This window comes from Oryctolagus cuniculus, chromosome 1 (assembly GCF_964237555.1).
Source record: "Oryctolagus cuniculus chromosome 1, mOryCun1.1, whole genome shotgun sequence".
Lineage (NCBI taxonomy): Eukaryota > Metazoa > Chordata > Mammalia > Lagomorpha > Leporidae > Oryctolagus > Oryctolagus cuniculus.
This window is the reverse complement of record NC_091432.1, coordinates 213,126,802-213,151,139: the sequence shown is the minus strand read 5'-3', so window position 1 is coordinate 213,151,139 and position 24,338 is coordinate 213,126,802. Positions and strand designations below refer to the sequence as shown.

Here is a 24,338-nt window from a genome sequence, read left to right as displayed (position 1 = left end):
AGAGTGGCACCCGTGCTCCAGGCGTCAGCTTCCTCCTGCCTAGCCCTAGAGAAAGGAAGGGATCAGTCTGGGAACATGGTGCTTGGTCGTGACCAAATTGAGAGTAGAATGTAGGCATTCAGGGATCTGTTGTATGCGTTTCAGACACCAGTCTTTGTTTTTCCTCTGGCTTCTCTGAAGGGTGTTTCTTCCATCTATTTTATTTATTTATTTTTTATTTTTTGACAGGCAGAGTGGACAGTGAGAGAGAGAGACAGAGAGAAAGGTCTTCCTTTGCCGTTGGTTCACCCTCCAATGGCCGCCGTGGCCATTGCGCTGTGGCCAGCGCACCGCGCTGATCCGAAGGCAGGAGCCAGGTGCTTCTCCTGGTCTCCCATGGGGTGCAGGGCCCAAGCACTTGGGCCATCCTCCACTGCACTCCCAGGCCACAGCAGAGAGCTGGCCTGGAAGAGGGGCAACCGGGACAGAATCTGGCACCCCAACCGGGACTAGAACCCAGTGTGCCAGCGCCGCAAGGCGGAGGATTAGCCTAGTGAGCTGCAGCACCGGCCTGGGTGTTTCTTCCATCTAAACAGAAGCTCCTTAGCCTCTTTCCAAAGTTCGTCCCCAGATCCCACGTCCCTGCTCTTCCTCCAGGAAGGACTATGGCGTAGATGTCACTGAAGCCCACCTGGGTAGGAGAACAAATGGCAGGTGCTTGTCATGGCCTGTTCTGCCCCTGAGCACTGGAGATCTCCAGAGAGAGGGGGGCGTGGCCCAAATGCACCTGCAGCCTTGGAATGGTCGTTCAAAGGTGATAGCGGGAGCAGGGTCACCTCAGGAAAGATGGGGGCCCCTCGGTGAGCAGAGTTGCTTAACGCACAGCCCGGTGCACGGGTGGAGGGCCAGCCGGCTAAGTCAGAGGGGCGGGTGAGTCACTTCTTGGGAACTTCTTGGGCTGCCATGGAAACTGTGTGTTTCCTCTGCTCCCCACTGCACTGTCAGGAAGAAAGCTTCTAAAACCCCCATCTTCCAGGATTGCTGTGGCATGCTTCCCTTCATCAGACCCCCTCACATGCCTTCCCAAGAGCCCTCGCTCCTGCCCATCCCTGGCGCGTTCTCCCTGCGCCCAGTCTGTGGTAGGAGCTCCCAGGCCGGCCGACTGCTGTTGAGTGGAGCAAGGAGGGCAGTCATAGGATCTGAAGTCTGACCAGGACAGAGGTGCAGTCATTGGCAGAAGTGGGGCACCAGGGTGAGGTAGTGAGTTCCAGAGGAAGCGTGGGTGAGGCCAGGCCATGCAGGATGACAGGTGCATGGACCACTGGACCCAGTAGGTCTTCAAGAGAGGAAACCAGTGTGGGAATCTTAAGGGATGAATTCAGGCATTGCAAGCTTTAAAATGCAAAAATACTTTTCTACTTTTCCCTTCTAAGAGGATGTCTACCTTCTAGAAAGAGAGTAATGGAGGATTACAGTCCCTGCAACTCAGGGGTTTAGTGAGAGCCTGACAGAAAGTCTCAGGTCTTTACTAGAAAGATTTGAAGGCTGCCTGTGGATCTAAGAGTTTCTCATTTTTTTCTCTTAGAGATGTGAGCTTCACCTCTCTTGAGCAGCCAAAATGTTCACCAGCCTGTCACTTCATGGTCACAGAGATTGGGTTGTTTTAGAGATTTAACACTGAGATTGATCTGTATCATAAAGCTGTCTTTGTTATGACTCCTGGTGTGGTTTAATGACTAACCCAAGAAGAGAAAGACAAAGACAGGGACCTGTGAGCACTGCGGGCCATCGTAGGTTCTCGTGATGTTGCTAATGTGTTTTTCTCCTGACAGGCTAACCTGCCCTCTGAACTCGGCCGTGGTTCTAGCATCCTATGCCGTACAATGTAAGTCACGGAGGGAGTGGGGCACAGGTGCACACATCGTCCTGACCAGGGTTCCGGGAAAGGCCCTGGCTTCTCCTGCTTGCCCTGGTCCCTCCCCACCAGCAATCTGATTGGGCAGCAATCAGTCGGCCCCTTTGTCCCTTACTTATGGTTTCCTCCAGCCGGGGGGTGTGGGATTGAAGACAGTGGTTCAGGGCAAAGGAGTAGAGGAGCCGTGGTGTGAAGCCTTCTCCCGAGGGAGCCCACGAGCCAGCAGGCAGCTGCTGCACATTGCATTTTCCACAGTCTCTGCCCAGGTATTTGGCTTTGATCTCGTACAAACCCCAGTGGGACAAATATTTGTACCACTCACCTCTCATAAACATGGAAACTGAGACCCAGCTAGGTTAAGGAATTCGCTGGAAGTCACTGCTGCTGCTTATTTAGTGCTACCCTTAAAACACCGCTGGGTTCTTAGGAATTTATTTTTAGAGTTTCAGGACAGCTAGTGGGTTATACATTGGTCTACAGCAATGCTGTCTGGTAGAAATATAATGAGAGCTACATATGTAATTCTGACTTTTTGTGTGTGTGTGTGTGTTTTTTTTTTTTTTTTTTTTTGTTAAAGAAAATGTATTTATTTGAAAGGCAGAGTGACAGAGAGAGGGGGACAGACAGAGAAAGTGGGAGAGAGAGAGAGTTCTTCCATCCACTGGTCCACTCCCCAAATGGCTACAACATCCAGGCTGGGCCAGGCTGAAGCCAGGAGCCAGGATCTTTATCCAGGTCTCCCACATGAGTGTCCAGGGCCCAAGTGCTTGGGTCACCTCTGCCTTCCCTGGCGCCTTAGAGGGGAGCTGGATCTGAAGCTAAGCAGCAAGGACTCAAACCAGTGCTCTGATACTGGTTGTGCTCATTGCAGGCAGCAGCTTAATTCACTGTGCCCCAACTCTGGCCCCTAATTCTGAGTTTTCTAGGACCCATGTTAAAAAAAAAAAAAGTAAAATGAAATAAATGAGATTAATTTTTAATGTTTTATTTAGCCAAGTGTATCAAAATATTATTCTAATGTATAATCAATGTAAGAATTATTTATGCAATGTTAAAAAAATCTTTCATGGCACATCTTTTAAAACCAGTTTGAGTTTTAGACTTGTAGCGTGTGTCAACATGGACTAGTCACGTGCAGTTAGCGGCTACCATGTTGGATAGAAAGCCCAGGTGGAATTTTCCATCAACACTGGTTAGGCAGGAATAACGATCCACTTGTTCAGTCAACAGAACTTCATTTGCGTCTACTCTACATCAGATCCTGGGCTAGGAGCTGGGCGTGCATGATAAAAAGGATGCACAGCCAGCCAGGAGACAGAGTGTCACTTGATAATTAGCTAGCTAGCACATTAGCAGGGAGCTGAATCAGAAGTGGAACAGCCAGGACTTCAGCAGGGTCACATACAGAATGCCTGCATTACAGGTGGTGGCTTAACCCACTCTGCCATAACACTGGCCCCAAACATGTACAATTCTTATGTGTCAACTGAGACAGGGAAAAAGAAAAACCTGGAAGATAAGGCTGAGAGGGACTGCTGAGGTGACTCTCAGTCTGTCCCTGTCCCTAGCAGCAAAGGACAGAAACAGAAGGGCAAGAGCCAAGTGGTCGGGCCTGCAGCTCACCTCCCATCTGCGCAGAACCTGGGACGGGGGCATCAGGGGGACTGCATGACTTGCACGAAGACTGAGCCTGTGCACAGGACAACACCTGATGTCAGTCTCTGTCTCACCTGCAGCTCTTCCTCCGCTAATGGAAACTCGAAGAGGTTACATCGTGAGGACACTGGGCAAATTTGAAAGTCCTCTCTCTTGGGGCCATCACTGTGGTGCAGTAGGTAAAGCCACCGCCTACAGTGCCAACATCCTATATGGACACCAGTCCACATCCCGGCTGCTCCCCTTCTGATCCAGCTCCCTGCTAATGTGCCTGGGAAAGCAGTAGAAGATGGCCCAAATCCTTGAGCCCCTGCACCCACGTGGGAGACCCGGAAGAAGTTCCTGGCTCCTGGCTTTGGGCTGACCCAGCCTTGGCCATTGTGGCCATTTGGGGAGTGAACCAGCTGATAGATGGTTTCTTTCTCTCCCTCTCTATATGCAATTATGACTTTCAAATAAATAAGTAAATCTTTATAAAAGATAAAGATGTTAGCTAGTTAGTTCCCCTCTCCCCACAGCACATCTGGCCCAGGCCCAGCCATAGCTCTTCCATCTGAGAAAGGGCACGGCTGCCGGGCAGCCTGGGTTCTTGAGCTCTGGAGCACATGTCTCTGCCAGGCTGAGCGGGCAAGGAGATGAGCTCCCCCACATCTCAAGAGTGAGCTTTGGTGTCCTCGCTAGACCTTCAAGCTTGGGAGGGAGGAGCCCAAGAGCAGGTGCAGTCACACCTGGCCTTGGCCTCTCTGTTTGCCACTGTGTGGGATCACCTGTCTGAATCTTGATTTTCTCATCTGTAGCACAGAGGTGTGTCGCTCCCCCTCTTCGTGGAGGAACGACACAGGACCCTGCGCTGTTCTTTCGTCTGCTCGGCCCTCCCCGGGTTTGCTGCTGGTTCTTCCCGGGTTGGCTACCGTCCCTTCCACCTCCGTGGAAGGGCGGTTCCCCCTGCCACTTTCCCCACTTCCGCGGGGGAGCGGCACACCGCCGGCCGGCCCTCTCGGGGGCTGCTCAGATGTTCCTCAGGTGTTCCTTCAGATAGATGTTCCTGGTGCATGTTGTCTCTCTCCTCCTTTATAGTCCTCTTCCACCAATCCCAACTCTGCTACCCACACGCCGAGTACGCTGCTCTCCTGCAATCAGGAGCAGGTCCTACAGTTTATTGGTTGAACTGGAGGCAGCTGTGTAGAAGCTGTTTCCGCCTCTCCCAGCGCCATATTGTGGGAGAGCAGATGCATAGAATAAGTCTTAATTCCAGTAACTTAGTCTAGTCCGAGTTGCTCCCAGTTGCTCCCCACAGAGGTGATGGTCAGGAATGAGAGGGCTTGCGGTGTGAGCACTTGGTTCACATGAAATAATAGGTGTGAAGGGGAGCCATAGAAACTCTCACTGACTGAGTAGGCAAAGACTACCTGCAGCCCCGGCCTTGGCTTTTCACATACACCTGTGTGAACCTGCGCCCCTCCAGACCTCCTCTCCTTCACCTGGGGTTGTAGTGAAGAGGAAATAAGTCACTCAGTGCATAGCTCTTAGACCAGTGCCTGGCACCTGGCTGCTGTTAACCCTTCCTCCATTTCCTTGTCTGCCCTGGAGAAAGCTGTCTACAGAATCACCTATTATGAACACCGAGCTCTGTTTAGAGTAAAATCAAGACCCCACATTTTCTAAAAAATCCTATGCCAGGCTTCAGGAGTCAGGTTCCCCTCTGAAAGAGCTGAACAGAGTGATTTGCACCTGAAAAGTGTAATGGCTTCAATGGCAGTGTTAGCGGTACTGTCACACTGAAAAAGCAGGCAAGTAGTTTCAGATGCAGGCTCTTTAGTCCTCTCCCCTTAGGAAATAAATAGATGTATTTTCATGTTTCCATGCATGCATTTCTATAAGATTAATTCATGAGTATGGGAATTACTGGGTCAAAAGGTAATGCATATGTTTTATCTGACACATTTCACTAAATTGTTCCAAAAGCAGTGCTTAGATGAAGATAAGTCTTACCCCAGATGAGTCAACCAAGTCACGTTTTCTTTTTCTTTTTTTTAAAAGATGTATTTACTTGAAAGGCAGAGAGAGAGAGAGAGAGAGATCTTCCATCCACTGATTCACTCCCCAAATGGCTGCAATCGCACGGGCTAGGCCAGGCCAAAGCCAGGAGATTCGTCTGGGCCCGAGCACTTGGGCCATCTTCCCTGCTTTCCCAGGTGCATTAGCAGGGAGCTGGATTGGAAGTGGAGCAGCCAGGACTCGAACCGAGGCTCATATGGGATGCTGGCAATTGCAGGTAGCTGCCTAGCCCTCTGCTCCACATCGCCAGCCCCAAGGCACATTTTCTTATTAGATAAAAAGTGATCAGTAGGTGAAGTACCTGCAAAGACATGATGGTGGGAAATTGCTGTTGGCCTGTCAAGGGGTTATGAGGCTCAAAGCTAAGTTTTGGGAAGGATATATGTATTCCATAATGTTCCCTGAGCCTGTGCCTCGTGCAGCCTCTGGGCACGCAGGGAGGCCACTGTGTGGTGGGCAGGCAGCCTGGACCCAGTGCTGTTGTCTCTGCTCTCCATCCTGCTTGGGGGAAAGGGAGGGAGGCCAGAAACTCATCACAGGAATGACCCTGCTAGCTTCTGAGATCAAGGCAGAGTTGGAAGAGTAGCAGGGAGGGGACTTCCCCAGCAAACAACTCCCAACACTACGGTGGGGAGCATGGGAGGTGCTGTCTGTTTGCTGCAAAACATAAACCATTGTCCGCCAAAGAAAGTGTGGACTTCCAAAGACAAGGCATTTCCCACAGAAGCACTTACTTCCTGTCTTTCTGCAGTAATTAGCTTTCACGTGTGTTGCTTCTCCAGAAATAGGAAAATATATTCTCCCAGGAGTTTGAGGCATGCAGTACAGGAAGCTGATAAGAGTAGGGCTTGTGGTCAGAGTTCCTGCTGGACAGCGGTGCCAGGTCCCTTCTTTGAGTCTCAGTTTCCTTGTCTGTTTCATGGGGATGAAAACCCTCATTGAAATCTACGTGGGAAGCACCCAGGGTTATGCCTTGACTGTGTATGTCTGTTTCGCTGTTTCCCCCTAGTGGTTAGTTAGCTCAGAGCTTTTCAGAGTCCCCCTCAAGGTTTCAGGGTTTGAAAACCACCGGATAGGGAGAAATAATAGGTCCTGAGTTAAGTGCAAAATACTTAGCTCACGAGAGAACCTTGCTGCCCACATCCCTGGTCAGGAGCCGCCAGCAGGAGCTCCACGAGCTCGTGAAACCAACAGAACAAACTTTAATAGCAAACTTTAATAATTCTGCCTTGAGGCCCTCGGAAGTCACTTGCAGCATTTGGTTGGCCTTTGGGGACTTGGGGTAAGGCTGGTGGACTGGCAGGGCGCCAGCCAGAGCTCTGTCCGCCGGGCTCTGAAAAGGGAGCCCTCTGCACCCCTGCCTCTCCCTCTTTAGCGTCAGGAGTGGGAACGAGGTGACTCCGAGGCTTTCTTGCAATCTCCCGTTTGGGTTCCCCGTGTAAGGGCTTCCAAGGGATTTCCTGTAGGCACACCCCTATGCCCTTAGCCCCACATGCTTGCTCGCTCGCTCCCTCTGTCTCTCACTCACGCTTTTGCTTCCATCTCCAAGCCATGGCGTGTCCGTCTACAACTTGGCCACATTTAGTTAGCTGTCATGTCCTACGGACCAGCCTCATCCAAGCCCGCGTGCATAGATCCCTTTCTGCCCTTTCCCCCTCCACAGCTGAACCCGGCAGCAGTAGCCTCTGTTAAGGTTGGGTCTGAGCACCCAAATCCCTGAGCACCCTACTGTGTGTGCTTGCTGCCAGGCCCTGAGAGTGACTCTGCCCCGCTCCCAGCCTGCAGGGAACAGTGTGAGGAGGTAACAGAGTAAGTCTCCCGGAGCAGCCCTGTGGTGTGAGGGCACATGGGGGCTAGCAGGGCTAAGCAGACATAAAGGAAAACATGACCAGGAAGCTTCCCACAGCCTTCCTAAACGCTGCTCTTGTGGCCGAGAGGGAATTTGGCTTAGAAAGTCTCTAGATGGCCAGCGCTGTGGCGTAGCGGGTTAAGCTGTCTTCTGTGGTGCCGGCATTCCATATGGGCACCAGTTTGAGTCCCGGCTGCTCCACTTCCTATTCAGCTCTTTGCTATTACCTGGGAAAGCAGTAGAAGATGGCCCAAGTCCTTGGGCCCCCACACCCATGTGAGACACCCGAAAGAAACTACCGGCTCCTGGCTTCAGTCTGGCCCAACTCTGGCCAGCGTTGCCATTTGAGGAGTAAACCAGAGGATGGAAGATCAATTCCATGTCTCTCTCTCTTTCTCTCTCTCTCTCTCTCTCTCTCTCTCTCTCCAATTCTGCCTTTCAAATAAAATAAGTCTTTTTAAAAAAATGATCCTAAAATTCTCTGGGTTGAATTGATACAATGCTGAGAGCCCTCAGACACCGTCATTCGAGCCAGCTGCAGAAAGAAATTCATGAGAACTTTTGGAAAGATCAAGGTTAATATATTTTTATAAAGATTTATTTATTTATTCAAAAGGCAGAGTTAGTTAGATCTTCCATCTACATGTTTGTTCCCCAAATGGCCGCAATGGCCAGGGCTGGGCCAGGCCAATGCCAGAAGCCTGACACTCCATCCAGATCTCCCACGTTGGTGGCAGACAGCCAATTACTTGGACCGTGTTCTGCTGCTTTCCCAGGAGCATTAGCAGGGAGCTGGATCAGAAGTGGACTTGAACCGGCATTCATATAGTATGCTGGCGTTGGAGGCAGTGGTTTAACCCACTACACCACAATGCTGGCCCCTCAAGGTTAATGTTTTTAAGAAAAAGATAAAATGAAAGCTCTTTGTCAAGAAAGTGGAATGGTAGCTCAGACTATCAGAGCTAACGGTCATCTCACTCCTGTTTTTATACAAAGGGGAAAGCTGAGTGTTGGGGAAGGAAAATGTGTGCTGCTAGGTTCCACCAGCCCAGTCCTTGACTCCTCACCCAGGATCCTTCTCACAGTGTCTAGACACCCAAATGCTTTGAGTCTTTAGGAAGCCATGTGCAGTTGTATGGGTTGGGCCGGCTCCCAGGGATACTCATGAGATCCCAAGCATCAATGATTCCTATCAGTTTTTGTTTTTTTTTTTTTTTTTTTTTAAGATTTATTTATTTATTTGAAAGGCAGAGTTACAGAGAGGCAGAAGGAGAGGGGGGAGAGAGAGAGAGAGAATCATCTTCTATCCACTGGTTCACTCCCCAAATGGCTGTGAGAGCCGGAGCTTTGCCGATCCAGAGCCAGGAACCAGGAGCTTCCTCTGGGTCTCCCACATGGAATCCAAGCACTTGGGCCATCTTCCACTTTTTCCCAGGCCATAGCAGAGAGCTGGATCAGAGGTGGAGCAGCCAGGACTTGAAGCAAGGATCCTGGCACTGCAGGCAGCAGCTTTACTTGCTACACCACAGCACCAGCCCCTCCTGTCACGTGGTGTTTTTTTTTTGTTTTTTTTTTTTTTTGACAGTCAGAGTGGACAGTGAGAGAGAGAGAGAGACAGAAAGGTCTTCCTTTTCCATTGGTTCACCCCCCCCAATGGCCGGCACGCTTCAGCCGGCGCACTGCGCTGATCCAAAGCCAGGAGCCAGGTGCTTCCTCCTGGTCGCCCATGCGGGTGCAGGGCCCAAGCACTTGGGCCACCCTCCACTGCCCTCCTGGGCCACAGCAGAGAACTGGCCTGGAAGAGGAGCAACCGGGACAGAATCTGGTGCCCCAACCGGGACTAGAACCCGGTGTGCTGGCGCCACAAGCAGAGGATTAGCCTATTGAGCCGCGGCACCGGCCCCATCACAGTTTTTTTTTGTTTTTGTTTGTTTGTTTTTGACAGGCAGAGTGGACAGTGAGAGAGAGAGACAGAGAGAAAGGTCTTCCTTTGCCATTGGTTCACCCTCCAATGGCCACCGCGGCCGGCGCACTGCGGCTGGCGCACCGTGCTGATCCGATGGCAGGAGCCAGGTACTTATCCGGGTCTCCCATGGGGTGCAGGGCCCAAGCACTTGGGCCATCCTCCACTGCACTCCCTGGCCACAGCAGAGAGCTGGCCTGGAAGAGGGGTAACCGGGACAGAATCTGGCACCCCGACCGGGACTAGAACCTAGTGTGCCGGCGCCACAGGCGGAGGATTAGCCTATTGAGCCATGGCACTGGCCCCTATCACATTTTGAGAAGAACCATTTGGGTCGGCGGCCAATCTGAAGTGTATCCGTAAGACCCCACCCCACTTCCTCTTCCAGCTGCAGCTGCGGCTCCCCACTGAGATGGCCGACAGATCCTATCTTCTGATTCTCCCTGGGACATGTTCTTCTCCCTGGGAACCCTGTCCCAGGTCTTGCCAGGGCCCTGACCCTTCAGCCCCACCTTCCCTACCACTCCCCTTGTGGCCTACAAACACATGGTGCTCCTGTTCCCACCTCCCCGAGTGCCAGGGATGGGTCATGATGCAGAGAGCGATCAGGTCCACACGCCGTCTCCTGTTCACACCCATTGCTTGGAGCAGCTTGGTCCAGTGTCACTATAACCGTGGGGGGCGGCAGAACTCCTGCCCAGGGCATACAGGATGGGGCATTTTCCCCAGTCGGTTTGCTTTTTCTTTACCCAGGAATGAGTGCCAGCTGCTGACCATGACTGTCGAGGGGGCTTGGGACTAAAAGAGGCCCTGGGGGGGCCAGCACCGTGGCTCACTTGGTTAATCCTCCCCCTGCGGTGCCGGCATCCCATAGGGGTGGCCGGATTCTAGTCTCAGTTGCTCCTCTTCCAGGCCAGCTCTCTGCTGTGGCCCAGGAGGGCAGTGGAGGATGGCCCAAGTGCTTGGGCCCTGCACCCACATGGGAAACCAGGAGGAAGCACCTGGCTTCTGGCTTCGGATCGGCGCAGCGCGCCAGCCGTAGCGGCCATTTGGGGAGTGAACCAGTGGAAGGAAGACCTTTCTCTCTGTCTGTCTCTCTCACTGTCTATAACTCTACCTGTCAAGTAAATAAAAAAATATTAAAAGAGGCCCTGGGTTCTATTCCTGTGTGACCTCTGGGACATGAGAGTTGGGCTGGATCACAGGTGACAGGACTTAGCCCGTATCCAGCCAGGCTTTGGATGACACATAGGGACCTGGAGCTAATGCGTGGTAGCAGGTCATGGGATGGCAGAATGTCCCGGAAGAATATTCCGAGTCCTGTTTCTCTGGTGATGCTACAGATGCTTGTAAACACAGACCGTATTGCAAAGGCAAAGCTCATGACTGCCCCCCCCCTTCTATCTTCCTAGCTCATTTCGGAGACTACAATTCTTCCGTGCATCAGCCAGGCTATCTTGCCGACAGTCAGTTTATTCCGGATCAAAACAGGGACTTTTTAGCAAAAGTGGAGTCTCTGCACGAGCAGCACAGGTGAGGAGGAAGTGCTCCAGACACCTGCTTTGGGGATTTGCAGGCGTCGCATCCCTGGCGTTCAACGTGACATCTCACGTTGGCTCATGACTCCTCTTCCAGGATGCTGGGGGCGGGGGCGGGGGAGCCTTCAAGCTGCCAGGGTGGCAGATCTGGCATCAGGCGCATTTCTGTGAAGGGTACAGTCCAGTAAGGGCTGAGGGTGATGGCCGCTGCCATCCTTTTCAGCCTGGCCTTGAAGTCAGCTAAGGCGGGAATGGAATGTCCCATTGCAATCCCATCACCCCGCAAATTCACCTTAGCAAGTCAGCTTTTTAGCAGTTTGCCGCAGTCACCACGATGGGCCATTCGTTCGGGGACTGTTAAGAAGGGGACAGACGGACAGGCTGGCCGAATCCCTGTCTCCCCGGGTTCAGTTGGTGGCAGTCACCTTCGTACCAAGGAGGGAGCACCTGGCTTCAGCAGCCACCTCGGGGCAGCCCCAGGTGCAACAGATAGGCCCAATTCCAGCCTCCCCTTCCCTGTCCTGACTCAGGAGGCCGGCTCCCAAGGGAGCCTAGGAAGGCCATCAAAACAAAGACCAAGCAACCGGCATACCTTCTCAGTAGACACTGCCAAACCTCTCCCAGAGCGATCGCCCAGGCAGAAGTCAGCGTCCTGAAATAGTACTGGGCCAGTGGCGTTTTGAAGTTTGTGGCCACTGCTGAAGGCATAAAGGCAGAAAGACCTCAAGGTGACAGGTTAATTCAGCATCGTGGAACAAGCCGGGTAGGCATTCTGACAGGTAACGGCCTTCTCCATCTGCCTGTTGGGAACCCACAAGATAGGGAGTATTGTTTAACTTAAAAAAAAAAAAAATGAGAAGATGAAATGCAGTCAAATTCAGCAGACAGGAAGAAAAACCTGGTTTGGTAGAATTTAGATTTATATTATTTAAGATTGATTTTAAAAGGTATTTATTAACCTAGGGCAATGTTTGGTTAGAAAACCAAGTTTTTGAGGTTTTTTAAAAAAATTTCTTAAATTGGCATTATATCCTCTATTATTGAGAGAATTTTTTAATTCTTTTCTTCCACAGTGGGCTAAAGCAGTCAGAAGCAGAATCTTGCTTTATCAACATAGCACGGACCCTCGACTTCTACGGGGTGGAGCTGCACAGTGGTAGGGTATGTATCCTAGACACGATTGGGGTCTGAATTGTTTTGTCATTTTATATTCTGAAAGTCTGAAAATCTCTGATGAAACTCTTTTCCATTGTAGCAAAGAAGACCTTTTTAGAGTTATTCAGAAGGTTCATTTAGTAAATACTGAGTTTCATTGGTCATTTACAAGGTGTTTTCTTCTGTGTGTGTGTGTGTGTGTGTGTGTGTGTTTACTTTTGTATTTGAAGGGTTTTTTTCCTTGAAAGAAGTCAGGCTGCTAGACTCTTGTGATTTTTGTAAGATCATTTCATCTTGTGGTTAAAGAAGCAAAAAAAGTATGTAAGTCCATTTTCCAGTGACAGTTTAATGAGCCAGGGTATCTGCTACTTAATTGTAAGTCCTACCAAAATTGGAGCTAGTTGTTCAAATATGATAGTTGTTTAAAAAGCATTATGCATTTGAAAATCAATAAATTGGTTTAAATTGGTAGCTATTTTTAAAACAGCAGATTATACTTGTCACCTACTGAGCAGTTCCCGTGTGCCAGTGGATTAATGTACTTCTCCCAGTACATTAGGGTTAGGGTTTGGATTAGGGTTAGGGTTAGGGTTAAGGTTTAGAGTTAGGGTTAGGGTTAGGGTTAGGGTTAGCACTGAGCTAAGTATTATGGTTCTCCCCATTTTACAGGTGGAGAAACATCCTCATGATGGTAGCAAAGGTCACAGAGCGCATGAGTAGTGGTTCCATACGTGATACTGTCTAGCTGGCTTTTGACCTTTCAGCAGTGACAGCAGTAACATTTTCCGCCTGTTAAGTGGTTCACATCACAGCCCAAAGGAAGCAAGCATTAACTGAACAATTGCCAGACTTTGTTCTAGCTGCTTTTCTAAGAAGCCATAGACTCTGATTTTAGGATTGTGGAATCCTTGAACAGTCAGTGTATGTTTCACAGGTGAGAAAGCTGAGGCTTTGCTGAGTGCATCTGTGATCAAAGTTTAAGGGAGTGTAATTTTTTTTTTTTTGCAATTTATACAGATTTCAGTTCATAGAATCTGTTTTTGTCTCTCCTCAGTGCCATAACAGCCTTAAGAGGTAGGCACGCTGTGACTTAGTTAATAAAGTCACGAAAAAGATATTGGGTCTTACAAAATACCTACCTGGGGATTTGACTCGATTTTCTCCCAGTTGCCAATAATACTGCATTTGGGATAGAGGTCTCGTAGACCTTTGTTCAGTAGGAGGCAGGCCTGGTGCCGGCCTGAGTAGACCTGTGCACCCGCCCCCTCCAGGACCCCCAGGGCAGTGCCCCCTCGGCCTCCGGAGGCCAGCCCATTTCCTGCCTGAAGGAGACCTCTCTGGTGTCAGAGGAGGTTGGGTTTCACGAGGCTGTGCTATGTGAACTCAAACCCCTGCAGTCTCAATAACTTGAGAGCACAAAGCTGATTTCTCGGTAGTGCCAGGTCTGCCCCAGGGCCTGGGCACCTCTCAGGGCTGCCCTCCCCTCCCCCCAAGTAGTAAGTCAGGATCCAGGCCACTTCCAGCTCACAGCTGTACTGTCTTCCCCTGAGACCACCGTACCTGTGCTAGCTGGAGAGTTGCACACCTGCTTTTCAACGCTGCAGCCCAGAAGAGACACACATCACTTCCGCCAAAGCGCACGACTACTTGCAGGGCCCCAGGGGCAGCTATGAAACATGGGGTGGGTGTAGGAGTTTGGGGAGCAGTAACTGCCCTTGATAACGGGGGTTGAGGTGCAGACTGAAAGACCCAGTCTTTGGCCCACTAAAACCATTCATCTATTTCCTTATGTACTCACCTTTGATTTAATTCACCAAGTCGGTCTTTTGTTACACCTGCTTGCTATCTCCCTTCACAGTCATCCCCCAGTACCCCCTGGGACTGGTCCCAGCACGCACACACATACGCACACACATACGTGTACCAAAGTCTGCAATGCCCAAGTCTCTGGTATAAAATGCTCTAGAATCTGCATAGATACAGCTTAGGCACATTGTCCCTGAAACTTGAAATCATCTCTAGAGGTCTCAGAATACCCAATACAATGTAAATGCACTGTAAGTAGTTGTCATGCTGTATTGTGTAGGGGATAATGACAAGGAGAAAGTATGTACCTGTTTTCCCTGATGTTTTTGATCTGTGGTTGAAAGCGTGGACGCAGAACCCATGGAAACAAAAGAGCTGACTGCATTATGATGGGAGGCGTCTGGTTTGATGACGCCTGTCCTCCTATCAGGCAGGTTTATTCTGCTTTGTGCACATGGTTTCAGCTGGATCCCTGTCATGTGCCTTCCCAGCCTGCCTCCTGCATCAGCACTGGCGTCCCTGTCCAGTTTCTCAAACTCCCCACATTCACGTTGCTGTTGGGAAACCATCTGTCCTGCAGTGGAAGGTTCATGGTTCCTACCACAAGCCAAGCCCTGTTCCAGAAAACTCCATGTGCCATGTCCTGTTTAGATTCTTTATTCTATGCTCCCACATCAGCCTGCAAGATGGGTCCTGTCATCTTTATGATAACCAGGAAAAATTGAAATCTGGAGGTCCAAGGCAGCCTGGCTAGCAAGTGGCACACCCGGGATTCACGCTCGGCCGCAGCTAACTCACACTCTGCCCCTCCTTCCTAAGCATCTGATGGGAGACTGGAATATCAAGGGCAGGGACTGTACTATTTTAAATGTCTGTTGATTTCTGCTCACTTTGTGTTCAGACTGATTGAAAACAGCCCGGGGCCCCTCTTTGCTTCCTGCTGCTTCTCGTTGTCTGCGGCAGCGCGCTGCACACAGGCTCAGCGGCAGTGTCAGCTCTGTTGGGCTTAGAAGCACCGTGTAGTTCTCGGTCACGTCTACAATCAGCATCCGTGCCCTTCTAAATTCCCGTGGCCATCGTGGTAGCTGAATAATGCCTTTCCGCGAATGGGAGTGGAGTTTTGTGTAAAGCTGTGCAGGGATCAAGGGCTTTCTGATCGTAATATGGCTGCTGAGCGCCCATTGCGGAAAAACTTGAAACGGGGTGTTTATTTCAATGCTCCTGTGGAATGGGCGGGCTCACCTGGTAGCTTTCTAAACCAGGCGTCGCTGACAGCCAGTGTTGGGGGAGGGGGACTGACAGGCATTTGTTCTTGGAAGTTAAGGCTCTGTTAAACGGGGACTTCTGCCCTTTCTGGGTGACACTGCCCTCTGGAGAGAGGCTGCTTTTCGGTAGAGGCAGGAAGGGCACTGGGTGAGGGCGGCCCACTGTGAACCTGAGCTCTTCCTCTCGGCAGGACCTACACCATTTAGATCTCACCATCGGAGTGGCCTCGGCGGGCATCGCTGTGTACAGGAAACACATCTGCACGAGTTTCTACCCTTGGTAAGCACCAGCCTGAACGGTTTTCTGAATCACGCTGTAAGAATGTGCTGAGCAAGAGCAGCATTGTTGGCTAACATTGAACTTTGATCGTTAAAGAAGGGATGGAACGTTTCCTCCAGGTTTTAACCTCTGACCTCTGAAGTCCACCCAGTTTGAGCGCTTGGGAATACCAGCGTTCTGCCCCCTCCATTCCCCTCCCCCTCCCCCTGTGTCAGCCCGTGGTTTGGGGTCCTCTGTGGCAACATGGCACGTGGGGCAGAGGAAACAGACAAGCCTGACAGTTAAGGAACCTTCCCTGGGCTTGCTCTGGGGAAAAGCTGTCTCTTTTTAGTTCTGTCCCTTGGTTACTGGTTGAACTTGTGACCAAGTGTCTAGCTTGGTTCTAAGCACTCAGGACCCCCAAAGACGCATGTGCCTGGGCCTGGTGGGAGGGCAGAACCCGAGGCAGCCAGCGAGGGGGGCTGCACCACCATCTTGTCCATGAAGGACGAGTCCCAGCAGCCCCCGTGGATGCCCAAAGCTACACACAGCCCTGAGCCCTGTGTGCACCATGGTTTTCCTGACACATCTGCACCTGTGGGGAAGTTTGACTTACAAATCAGGCACAGGAAGAGACTGATAACAAGGGTGAGGACTAAAATAGAACAATTATAGCCATGGGCTGTCACCGAAAGGTGTGGCGTTGTGGACTCACTCTCTTGAAAGAGTCGAGACAAATGCGGACATTTTCAGGCCACAGTGGTCCGCAGGGACCGGAAACCTCAGAGAAAAGGGGCTTCCTGGCGCCAAATGGCACTGAAGGTCGAGTTTAAAATGCGCCCGACAACGGGGAGCCTTGTTCAGGGGAGCTGACACCGCAGCAAGGCCGTCGTCGCAGGTGACAGCGTGGTGGTGCACAGGATGGGGTGGGACAGCCGTGTCAGGGCGGCTGGGGAGAGGGAGCACTTGCTGCAGGCGGGCAGAGATGCAGAAGCAAAAGTGCAAATGTGTCAAAAAGATGGAGTGTGGGCAAAACAGCAGCAGCAGGAGAGGAAGTCAGGGCTCATTTTTCCTCTGCAAGCCCCACCAGAGGCTCAGGGCTCCCCCTAGCTGCCATAGGTCTGGAGCTGCCTGGGTCCAGCTTAGGAACCTCCTAAGGTCCCACAGACAGAGGCTGGACTGTCACGTTTCATGGGAGTTGTGAGTCCCATGAGGCCATGTCAGGAAGGAGGTGGGTGACTTGATCCTGAGAAGCAGGTGCATAAAGAGCACCCTTTCCTGGAGGTCCCCCGCCCCCCACCCCAGGCTCACCCACAGACCTGTCAAAGCCCCCTTACCCTTCAGCATCAGGCTGGCTCCTGGAGAGGCCTGGCCCCCGCCTCTAGTGCCAGCAGCAGAGAGCCGCAGGGAGGCTGGCACTGCATGGTGAGGTGCCCATGAAGGGCGGGATGCGGGAAGGGCGCTGAGCCCATGCCAGTGAACTCCAGACAAGGTCTGAAGACCACCTGGATGTTGACCCAAGAGAATCAATTCTAGACTATAGGTACAACATGTGTGTGTGTGTGTGTGTGTGTGTGCGCACGCAGGTTGCAAGACAAGGGAGGACAGAGGAGGTGGGGAGGTGGATGGGTCAGGCTGGAACATGGTGTGGGCATGGGAGTCCCAGGAGAGAGGCTGGGCCTCCAGGGCATGGAGGCCCTGGAGGGGCCTTCATGGAGAGTCCTTCATACTCTCAGGAGACACTGGACTCCTGCATGCAGTGGACACACAAGCAGTGATTTAATTGTATATGCATCATTATTTCTTTAGTGCCTGTCTCCATTGTAACTTTGTCAGTGCCCACTCTCTGGTCTCCTCCATCCCCAAGACAATACAGCAAGACCCTCTGTACCCTCTGCTTTTTCCCTTATGAATGAGTGAAGGGCAGTTGGGAGCCACTTTTGGGCCTTACACCCAGGAACCTCATAGTTTGTGTTTGCCCCGTATAGGGTTAGCTCTGGGAGAGAAAGCTGTCAAGTCCAGAGACTGGCGTCAGCTTGTGGGAGTCCTCTGAACAAGGCAGTGTCCAGCACAGGGGCCCCCTGATCTAGACTAGTGGGGGAGCAGGAGAAGCACAGATTCCCAGGGGCCAGAGCAGCCTAAGGGTGAAAAGGCAGAGCCTGGGCTCATTCTGCAGAACAGAGGCACGCACCAGCATCTGCTGTTTGGCACATGATGGCCACATGGACCCTCACTGCCTTCGGGGAAGTGGTGGGTAGCCTGTGACACGCACCAGACCGGGCACTTTAACTCAGTTGTCTAACGGCTCCCCCTGCCAACAGATTGCCTGCCTGTATTATATACTGCATAGCCACGTGCAACAGGGAACCCCCTGGGGAAATGCACAGGCTTGGGGGCACGTGAGACTCAAATCCTGGCTGCAGGCGTTCCTGGCTGAATCATCTCCAGCACCTGGGTCACGTGTCTGAGCCTCAGCTTCCTCATCTGAAAACTGGGCACAACAATCCATGCTTTTAGAGATCATTGCCAGGCTCAATTGGAGATGTTTGTTTGTAAGGTCCTTTGTAGCGGCCTGTGTGTAGACAGTGCTCAGTGAAGCGTGGCCGGGATTCTGTTCACACACTTGACACGTGACGATGAAGTCATGGAGCTGGGAGGCCCACCCAGGCCAGTGCTCGCTCTGCTGCTCCACACTGCCCCCAACTGTCTTCCCCACGCCTCCACCGGCCGCTGCAGAGCAGCTGGGTCATGAAAGAAGCTTAGGGCAGGGAGAGCGCGCTTCCCCTGCTTCTTGTTATTTAAAGGCCACATCATAATCCAGGGCTCTTGTGTCATGCTCAGCTCAGTTAGATCCTTGGCACTCGGCTGAGGCGACAGGGCTGTCACCGCTTCTACAGTGAAATAGGCCAGGAAGCCGAGAGCCCCCAGGCTCGGGGAATAGATGCCACAGCAGAGAGGCATGAGCCACAGCCTGGCTGGTGCCTGATGTTTGTGTTTGATTTCTATTTTGTTTTGTTTTTTGTTTTTTGTCTATTTGTGTTCTTGTATGTTTTTTGCAGGGTAAACATCCTCAAAATTTCTTTCAAAAGGAAAAAGTTCTTTATACATCAGCGACAAAAACAGGTGAGTTATGTCCACGCCTGCTTTGTGTCTTGTCTTTTGTAAGCGACTTCAGCTCTCAGTGTCGTCCAGGGCTTGGCAAATCTTTGCCAGTGATTTAGCAGGGAGGAAGGAGCGTGGCATGGTGATGGCGGCAGGGTTCAGAGCCCCAGCGGTCTCTGTGTCGTTCCCTCCACGTCTCCGCTTGGGGAATTTGCTTCTTTGGAGGCAGAGACAGTGCGTTCAGATCCTGGCTGTTCCACTTAGCCACTGGGCAGGTGACTGAGCATGCCCTAGCCTGTGTTCCCTTGTCTCCGGAAATGCAGTCAAGCCCACTTCTCAGGGAACTGTGAGGATGAAATAAAAGAGCATCAGGGTGGAGACGCCCCCCAGAGCCCTCCACAGAGCGGCAGTGCATGCCCACAGGGTCAGCTTCTTCCCTTGATATGTGCAGAGGGCACGGTGGCTGGCCGGCCGTGTCCCCTAAGAGGAGTCCACGGCACGTCCATCGCTCAGTTTGCTGAGCCGCGGGGGAAGTAAGACCTGGAGGTCAGGGAACTGCGGCTCCCACAGCTGCTGAATTGGGGGAGCTGGAATCTGAACCCGATCCTTAGGAGTCCAAGGTGCCTGCTCTTCCCACGACCCCTCGCTTGGTCCTGTTCCACTGCATGGTTTTCACTTACCGTCACTATGTCCATTTCGCAATTTTTCAAAAGATAATATGTACTAAAAATGGCCCTGCATAGCAGCGAACTTGGAAATGAGAACACTAGAGCTCAGATAGGACGAGAACCTGGGTGGCCGAAGCCCCACAGTGCAGGACACTGGGTAGCACCAAATGATGAGGATAGCATTTAACATAAAAGCCTTAAACCTGAACTCACATAGAATGAACATAAAGCAAACAATTCTCATTTCTGAGCACTGGATTTAACCCTGTGCTCTCTGGGAGGCAAATAAAGAAACCCAAAGGGTTCTAAAGTCGCCATTGTCCAATAGGGGAGAGATGTTCCTGGGGCTAAATCCAAAAAGGAATGGATCAGACCGTCCTTGTCTGGTTGCTCCAAATATATCCAACTCAGCAAGGAGAGCAGGTTCGGAGGAAATGCTTTCGTAAGGGACCCTGGGTGATAAAGAGTAGATTCCTGTCACCTGTATCATCACTGTCATCAAGGTGGGCACCCCTTCCTGCTCAGAAACACTCCCATCACGCTGGGGGTGACCACGGCGGTCTCCAAGCCTGTGTCCTGCCATCTGATTGTCACCGACCACATTAAGCCCTGCTCCCGCCCCCGCCCCTCCCCCATGCTGATGGCCGCTCTGGCACTGTTCCTCCCAGACCGAAGCCAGGGAGCACATCGTGGCCTTCAACATGCTCAGTTACCGCTCGTGCAAGAACCTGTGGAAGTCCTGCGTGGAGCACCACACGTTCTTCCAGGCAAAGAAGCTGCTACCTCAGGAGAAGAATGTTCTCTCGCAGTACTGGACCCTGGGTGCCAGGAACCCCAAAAAGTGAGTATGCTCCGGGGACACTGTCCACAGGAGATGAGATGTGGCCCCTGGGGGTGGACAGCCCAGGGCAGCGTACCCTGGCCAGCAGTCGCCCGTGCTCAGGGGTGTCCATGTTCTCAGCATTTGTTTCTGGCCCCCCAGCCGCTGGCCTCAGAGCTCCCAAGCAAGCAGAACTGCAGCCGCCCCCGACCACGTCACAGTAAAGGAGCGCGTGGCCGTGACCCTGGGCGTCATCCCAGCACCAGCCTTTTCCAACCCGGTGTCACCAAGCCAGCCTCTCCCGTTGACATTAACTCCCTACGACGCTCCATGAAAATGAATGGGGGTGGGTGGGGTGGATTTGACCTAGCAGTTCAGACACCGGTTGAGACGTTCCTCACTCGGGTCCCATGTGGGAGTACCTGGATCCAATACTGGGCTCTGGCCTCCGACCCCAGCTTCCTGCTAATGCAGATGCTGCGTGGCAGCAGTGACGGCCTAAGTAATTGAGTCCCTGCAACCCACATGGGAGACCTGCTTGAGTTCTTGGCTCCTGGCTTTGACGCAGCCCTGTACCAGCCATGGTGGGCATCTGGGGAGTGAACCAGTGGATGGGAACCTCCTGTCCATCTGTCTGTCTCTCTGCCTTTCAAATAAATGAATTTTGTAAATGAATCGGTGAAGAGAATAAAGATTTGTGGAGTCCGGTGACTTTGGGATATGCTGCCTATAATAATTCCAAAATAATAGTAGTAATTCTAGTTGGCAGTTACCGAGCACTTATGCCAGGCATGTTCTTAATTATATCTAATGCCAGGCATGGTTGTAATTATATCTAACTCTCACTGTCTGTGAGACAGGTACTGTTATCCACCGAATGACATTAACAATATTTAATCACTAGTACAGTAGCAGAAATATATATATTAACTTATATATAATTGACATAAATTTTTACCTGGATTAAAATTTATTTAGTCGCTAAATGAAGCCACCATGCAGTTTTTCCTTTTGTTTTCTTTCTTTGTTCTCAGACTGCCTTCTAAATATAAGAGGTAGCAGACATTGTTTTTCAAGCTATTCTTAGAATTTCAAAATCATTTGTTGGCTTCTCAAAATTATGTTTGTGATTTTGTTGCTGTTGGTGATGTGGCTGTTACTAAATAAATGAGACCTATGTCTGAGCCATTGTCAGATGTGTGGAACTACCTTAGACAGTTCAGCGACTTTTTTCTATCAGGATCAGTAATGATGTGTATGGTGCTAAATATTCTCGCTTAGTGTCTTCTCTTAGCCAAGAGTAAATATATTCCTCAAGTTTTTAGCTCTTAAATTCTGTCGAGTATTTTTTTTAAGATTTATTTATTTATTTATTTATTTGAAAGTCAGAGTTAGAGGGAGAAAAGAGAGAGCCAGGACTGAGCCAGGGCAAAGCCAGGGGCTTCATCTGGGTCTCCCTCGTGGGTGGTTGGAGTCCACACACGTGGGCCATCTGCTGCTGCTTTTCCCAGGCTATTAGCAGGGGGCGAGATCTGAAGTAGAGCAGCTGGGACACAAATTATTGTCTGTATGGAACACAGCTCTGGCACCCTAATATTTTTTAAAGATTTATTTTATTTATTTGAAAGCCAGAGAGAAAGAGACAGACATCTTCCATTCTCTGGTTCATTCCCCCAAATGACTGCAACAGCCAGGACTGGGCCAGGACAAAACCAGGAGCCAAGAACTCCATTTAGGTCTCCTACATGGGTGGCAGGCACTCAAGCACTAGAGCCATCATCTGCTGCCTCCCCAGTGCATTAGCAGGGAGCTGGGTCAGAAGTGGCACAGCAGGACTTAAACAGGCATTCGCATAGGGAACATGGGTGCCCCAAGTGGTGGCTTAACTCAGAGCACCACAACGCCTCCCCCATCTATTGTGTGTTTTTATACATTCATTAGCTCTGTTATAATAAACATATAAAAGTAATTTATTGGACTTCAGTATGAATTTGGGTTGGCTACCCCTATCTTGGCGGCTTAAGTCAACAACCATGCTGGTGTACCTCCATATTTTGTGGGTCGGAAATCTGGGAACAGCTTGGCCAGAGGATTCTTCCACTCCTTGTGGTACAGGTTGAGCGTCCCTAACCCAAAAACCCAAAATGCTCCCAATTCTGAGACGTCTTGAGTGTCACAAGGGTTTCCAATTTTCAGATGAGTGATGTTCAACTCATTAAGTTTAGACAAATATTCCAAAACTGAAAAAAACTCCAAAATCTGAAATCCTGCTAGCCCCAGGCAATTTTGAATAACAGTGGGATTTCTGGGTGAGAAGGCGCCAAGACAACTTCTCTCGCATGCCCAGTGCTTTGGTGGAGCGCCCGGAAGCCTGGACTCACCCAGACCCTTGGCCTGCTCAGGTGGGCCCTCCGGCAGTGTCGCTGAGCTTCCTTCACTCCAAAGACAGAACTGGTCGGGCCCCTTAAGGGCAGAACTGGCCCAGCACCTCTGCTGATGGCAGCGGTCACAGGCCGGCCCAGGTTCAGCGTCACAGCCCTTGCTGCTGCCCTACGTGCATCAGAGGGGGTCACTGGGGGTGTGGGGTGCCCCTCGGCAGCAGATCTTGACTCTCAGGGCTGACTTCCTCTTCCTGGGGAGTTCCCATTGCCATCACCTCTCTTTGGCAGATAGGGAGGCTTGAGAGGTTGCGTGATCCGCCCAACACCGAGGAGAGATGTCCACACACACGCACGTGCCCTCCTCTGAAAGGGTCCACGTAAAGAAATGAGGTCCGTGTTTCCCAAGCCTGTGGAATGATGCAATACTTTTTCCAGGAGTCTATCAGTAACATGTGACACGGGTTTTGGGAATCTGTTCCAAGAGGCCCTGGGGTTGTGCAGCTCACTCCCCTGGTTTTGACACTCTGGCCTGAGTCAGGGGCACTGTGGTAGCAAGGCCAGCCAGCCTGTCTCCGCAGGGAGATGCTCCTGTCCCCGCCACCATGAGCATCATGATGAGGGTGGCCCCAGCCCTGTTGCTGCGCACGTGCAGGATATTCTAAGAGGAGTTCTGTACTGTGTTTGTGCTTTCGTTTGTTCTTTGTTCTTCTGTGTTGTGCTTGGATGATTGGCAGTCACAAGGAGAGGCGGAGAATGTTCTCATGAGACATAGATCACAGTTTACAAACACCAGAACTGAAAATGTGAATTTCCAAAGTGGAGATCCAGACTCCTCCTCTGAAATAATGCATTTTCTAATGCGAAGGTTGAGATTCTCTGGCTGTCAGCTGTCAGTAAAATTCAGAAGTTACCTGCAGGGCAGCATGTTCAAGGAACGGGGCTGGAAGTCACTTCCTAAGTGTATTCTGGGGCTCTCTCGCCAAGAGCGCCCAGGGATGGACGGCAGTGGCTTCCACCTGCTAAGATGAGCGAGAGCGTCTGGGAGAAGGGTTGATGTCTCTCCTCATTGTAGCGTGGGTTGCGTGAGAATTCCTTAGCGTGATGGGAACTGTGTTCCTGTGTTATCCTGGAATTGCTTCTAACCTGGAAAGGCTTGGTTGGTTCAGGAGGCAACTTTGCGACCTGAAGTAGTGAGGACCAGGCGGCAAAAGAGATGATGTGACATAAGGAAAGCCAGAAGGGACTGGCTGTGGACGCTGTCCGCGCGGCCGCTGACCTCCGCGTGCTGGCAGCATCTGCCCAGGAGAAGCGGGTGGCCTCCCGTGTCCTTGTGGTTGAGCGTGTCAGTGTGGAAAGTGAAACTGCTTCTGGTTTTCCAGGTCTGTAAATCACCAATATTGCAAAAAGGTGATTGGTGGGATGGTGTGGAACCCAGCCATGCGGAGATCTTTGTCGGTGGAGCATCTGGAAACCAAGAGCCTGCCTTCCCGGTCCCCTCCTGTCACTCCCAACTGGTGAGTCCACTCTGCCCACCCCCCTGCCAGCAGCTTTAGCTCTTGCCAAAAAACAGAACCCCGACTCACAGATCCCTCCGCGTGCGTGGCCTGTGCTCGGGGCTTCCATTTGCATCTGGGGCTGTGGCAGTGGCAACTTGTGTTCATGAAGAACGCAAACCTAGCTAAGCATTTCCCGTGGTATACAACGCCTAGATGCTCTTCTCTTAAAGCGTGTTCTTATGTTGAATGGGCACAACAGTTGTGCATATTGACAGGGTCCAGTGGGGTATTTCAGCACAGGCACACAATGCGTCATGGTCCTATCAGAGCACTTGGCGCGTCCATCACCTCTGATGTCATTCGTTCCTGTGTTTTGAGAACACCCAAAATGCTTACACTGAAAGGCGACGATTAGTCGCGTTGCCCAC

At 51.3% G+C, this 24,338-nt stretch overlaps 1 protein-coding gene across 7 annotated transcripts in view; it reads left to right on the top strand.

Moving 5' to 3' along the window:
- The window catches only part of PTPN3 (protein tyrosine phosphatase non-receptor type 3), a 157,523-nt gene that overhangs the window by 89,639 nt on the left and 43,546 nt on the right, over positions 1-24,338 (top strand). For 5 of the 7 annotated variants that reach the window (XM_070055403.1, XM_051855935.2, XM_070055413.1 and 2 more), the window contains exons 7-13: positions 1,812-1,864; positions 10,833-10,953; positions 12,032-12,119; positions 15,376-15,464; positions 18,503-18,566; positions 19,882-20,054; positions 23,794-23,928. In XM_070055403.1, the coding sequence (XP_069911504.1) occupies positions 1,812-1,864; positions 10,833-10,953; positions 12,032-12,119; positions 15,376-15,464; positions 18,503-18,566; positions 19,882-20,054; positions 23,794-23,928 (723 nt within the window). Of the gene's footprint in view, positions 1-1,811; positions 1,865-10,832; positions 10,954-11,597; positions 11,738-12,031; positions 12,120-15,375; positions 15,465-18,502; positions 18,567-19,881; positions 20,055-23,793; positions 23,929-24,338 lie in introns of those variants that run through there. The other 2 variants (XM_070055426.1, XM_070055430.1) reach the window with 2 other exon arrangements.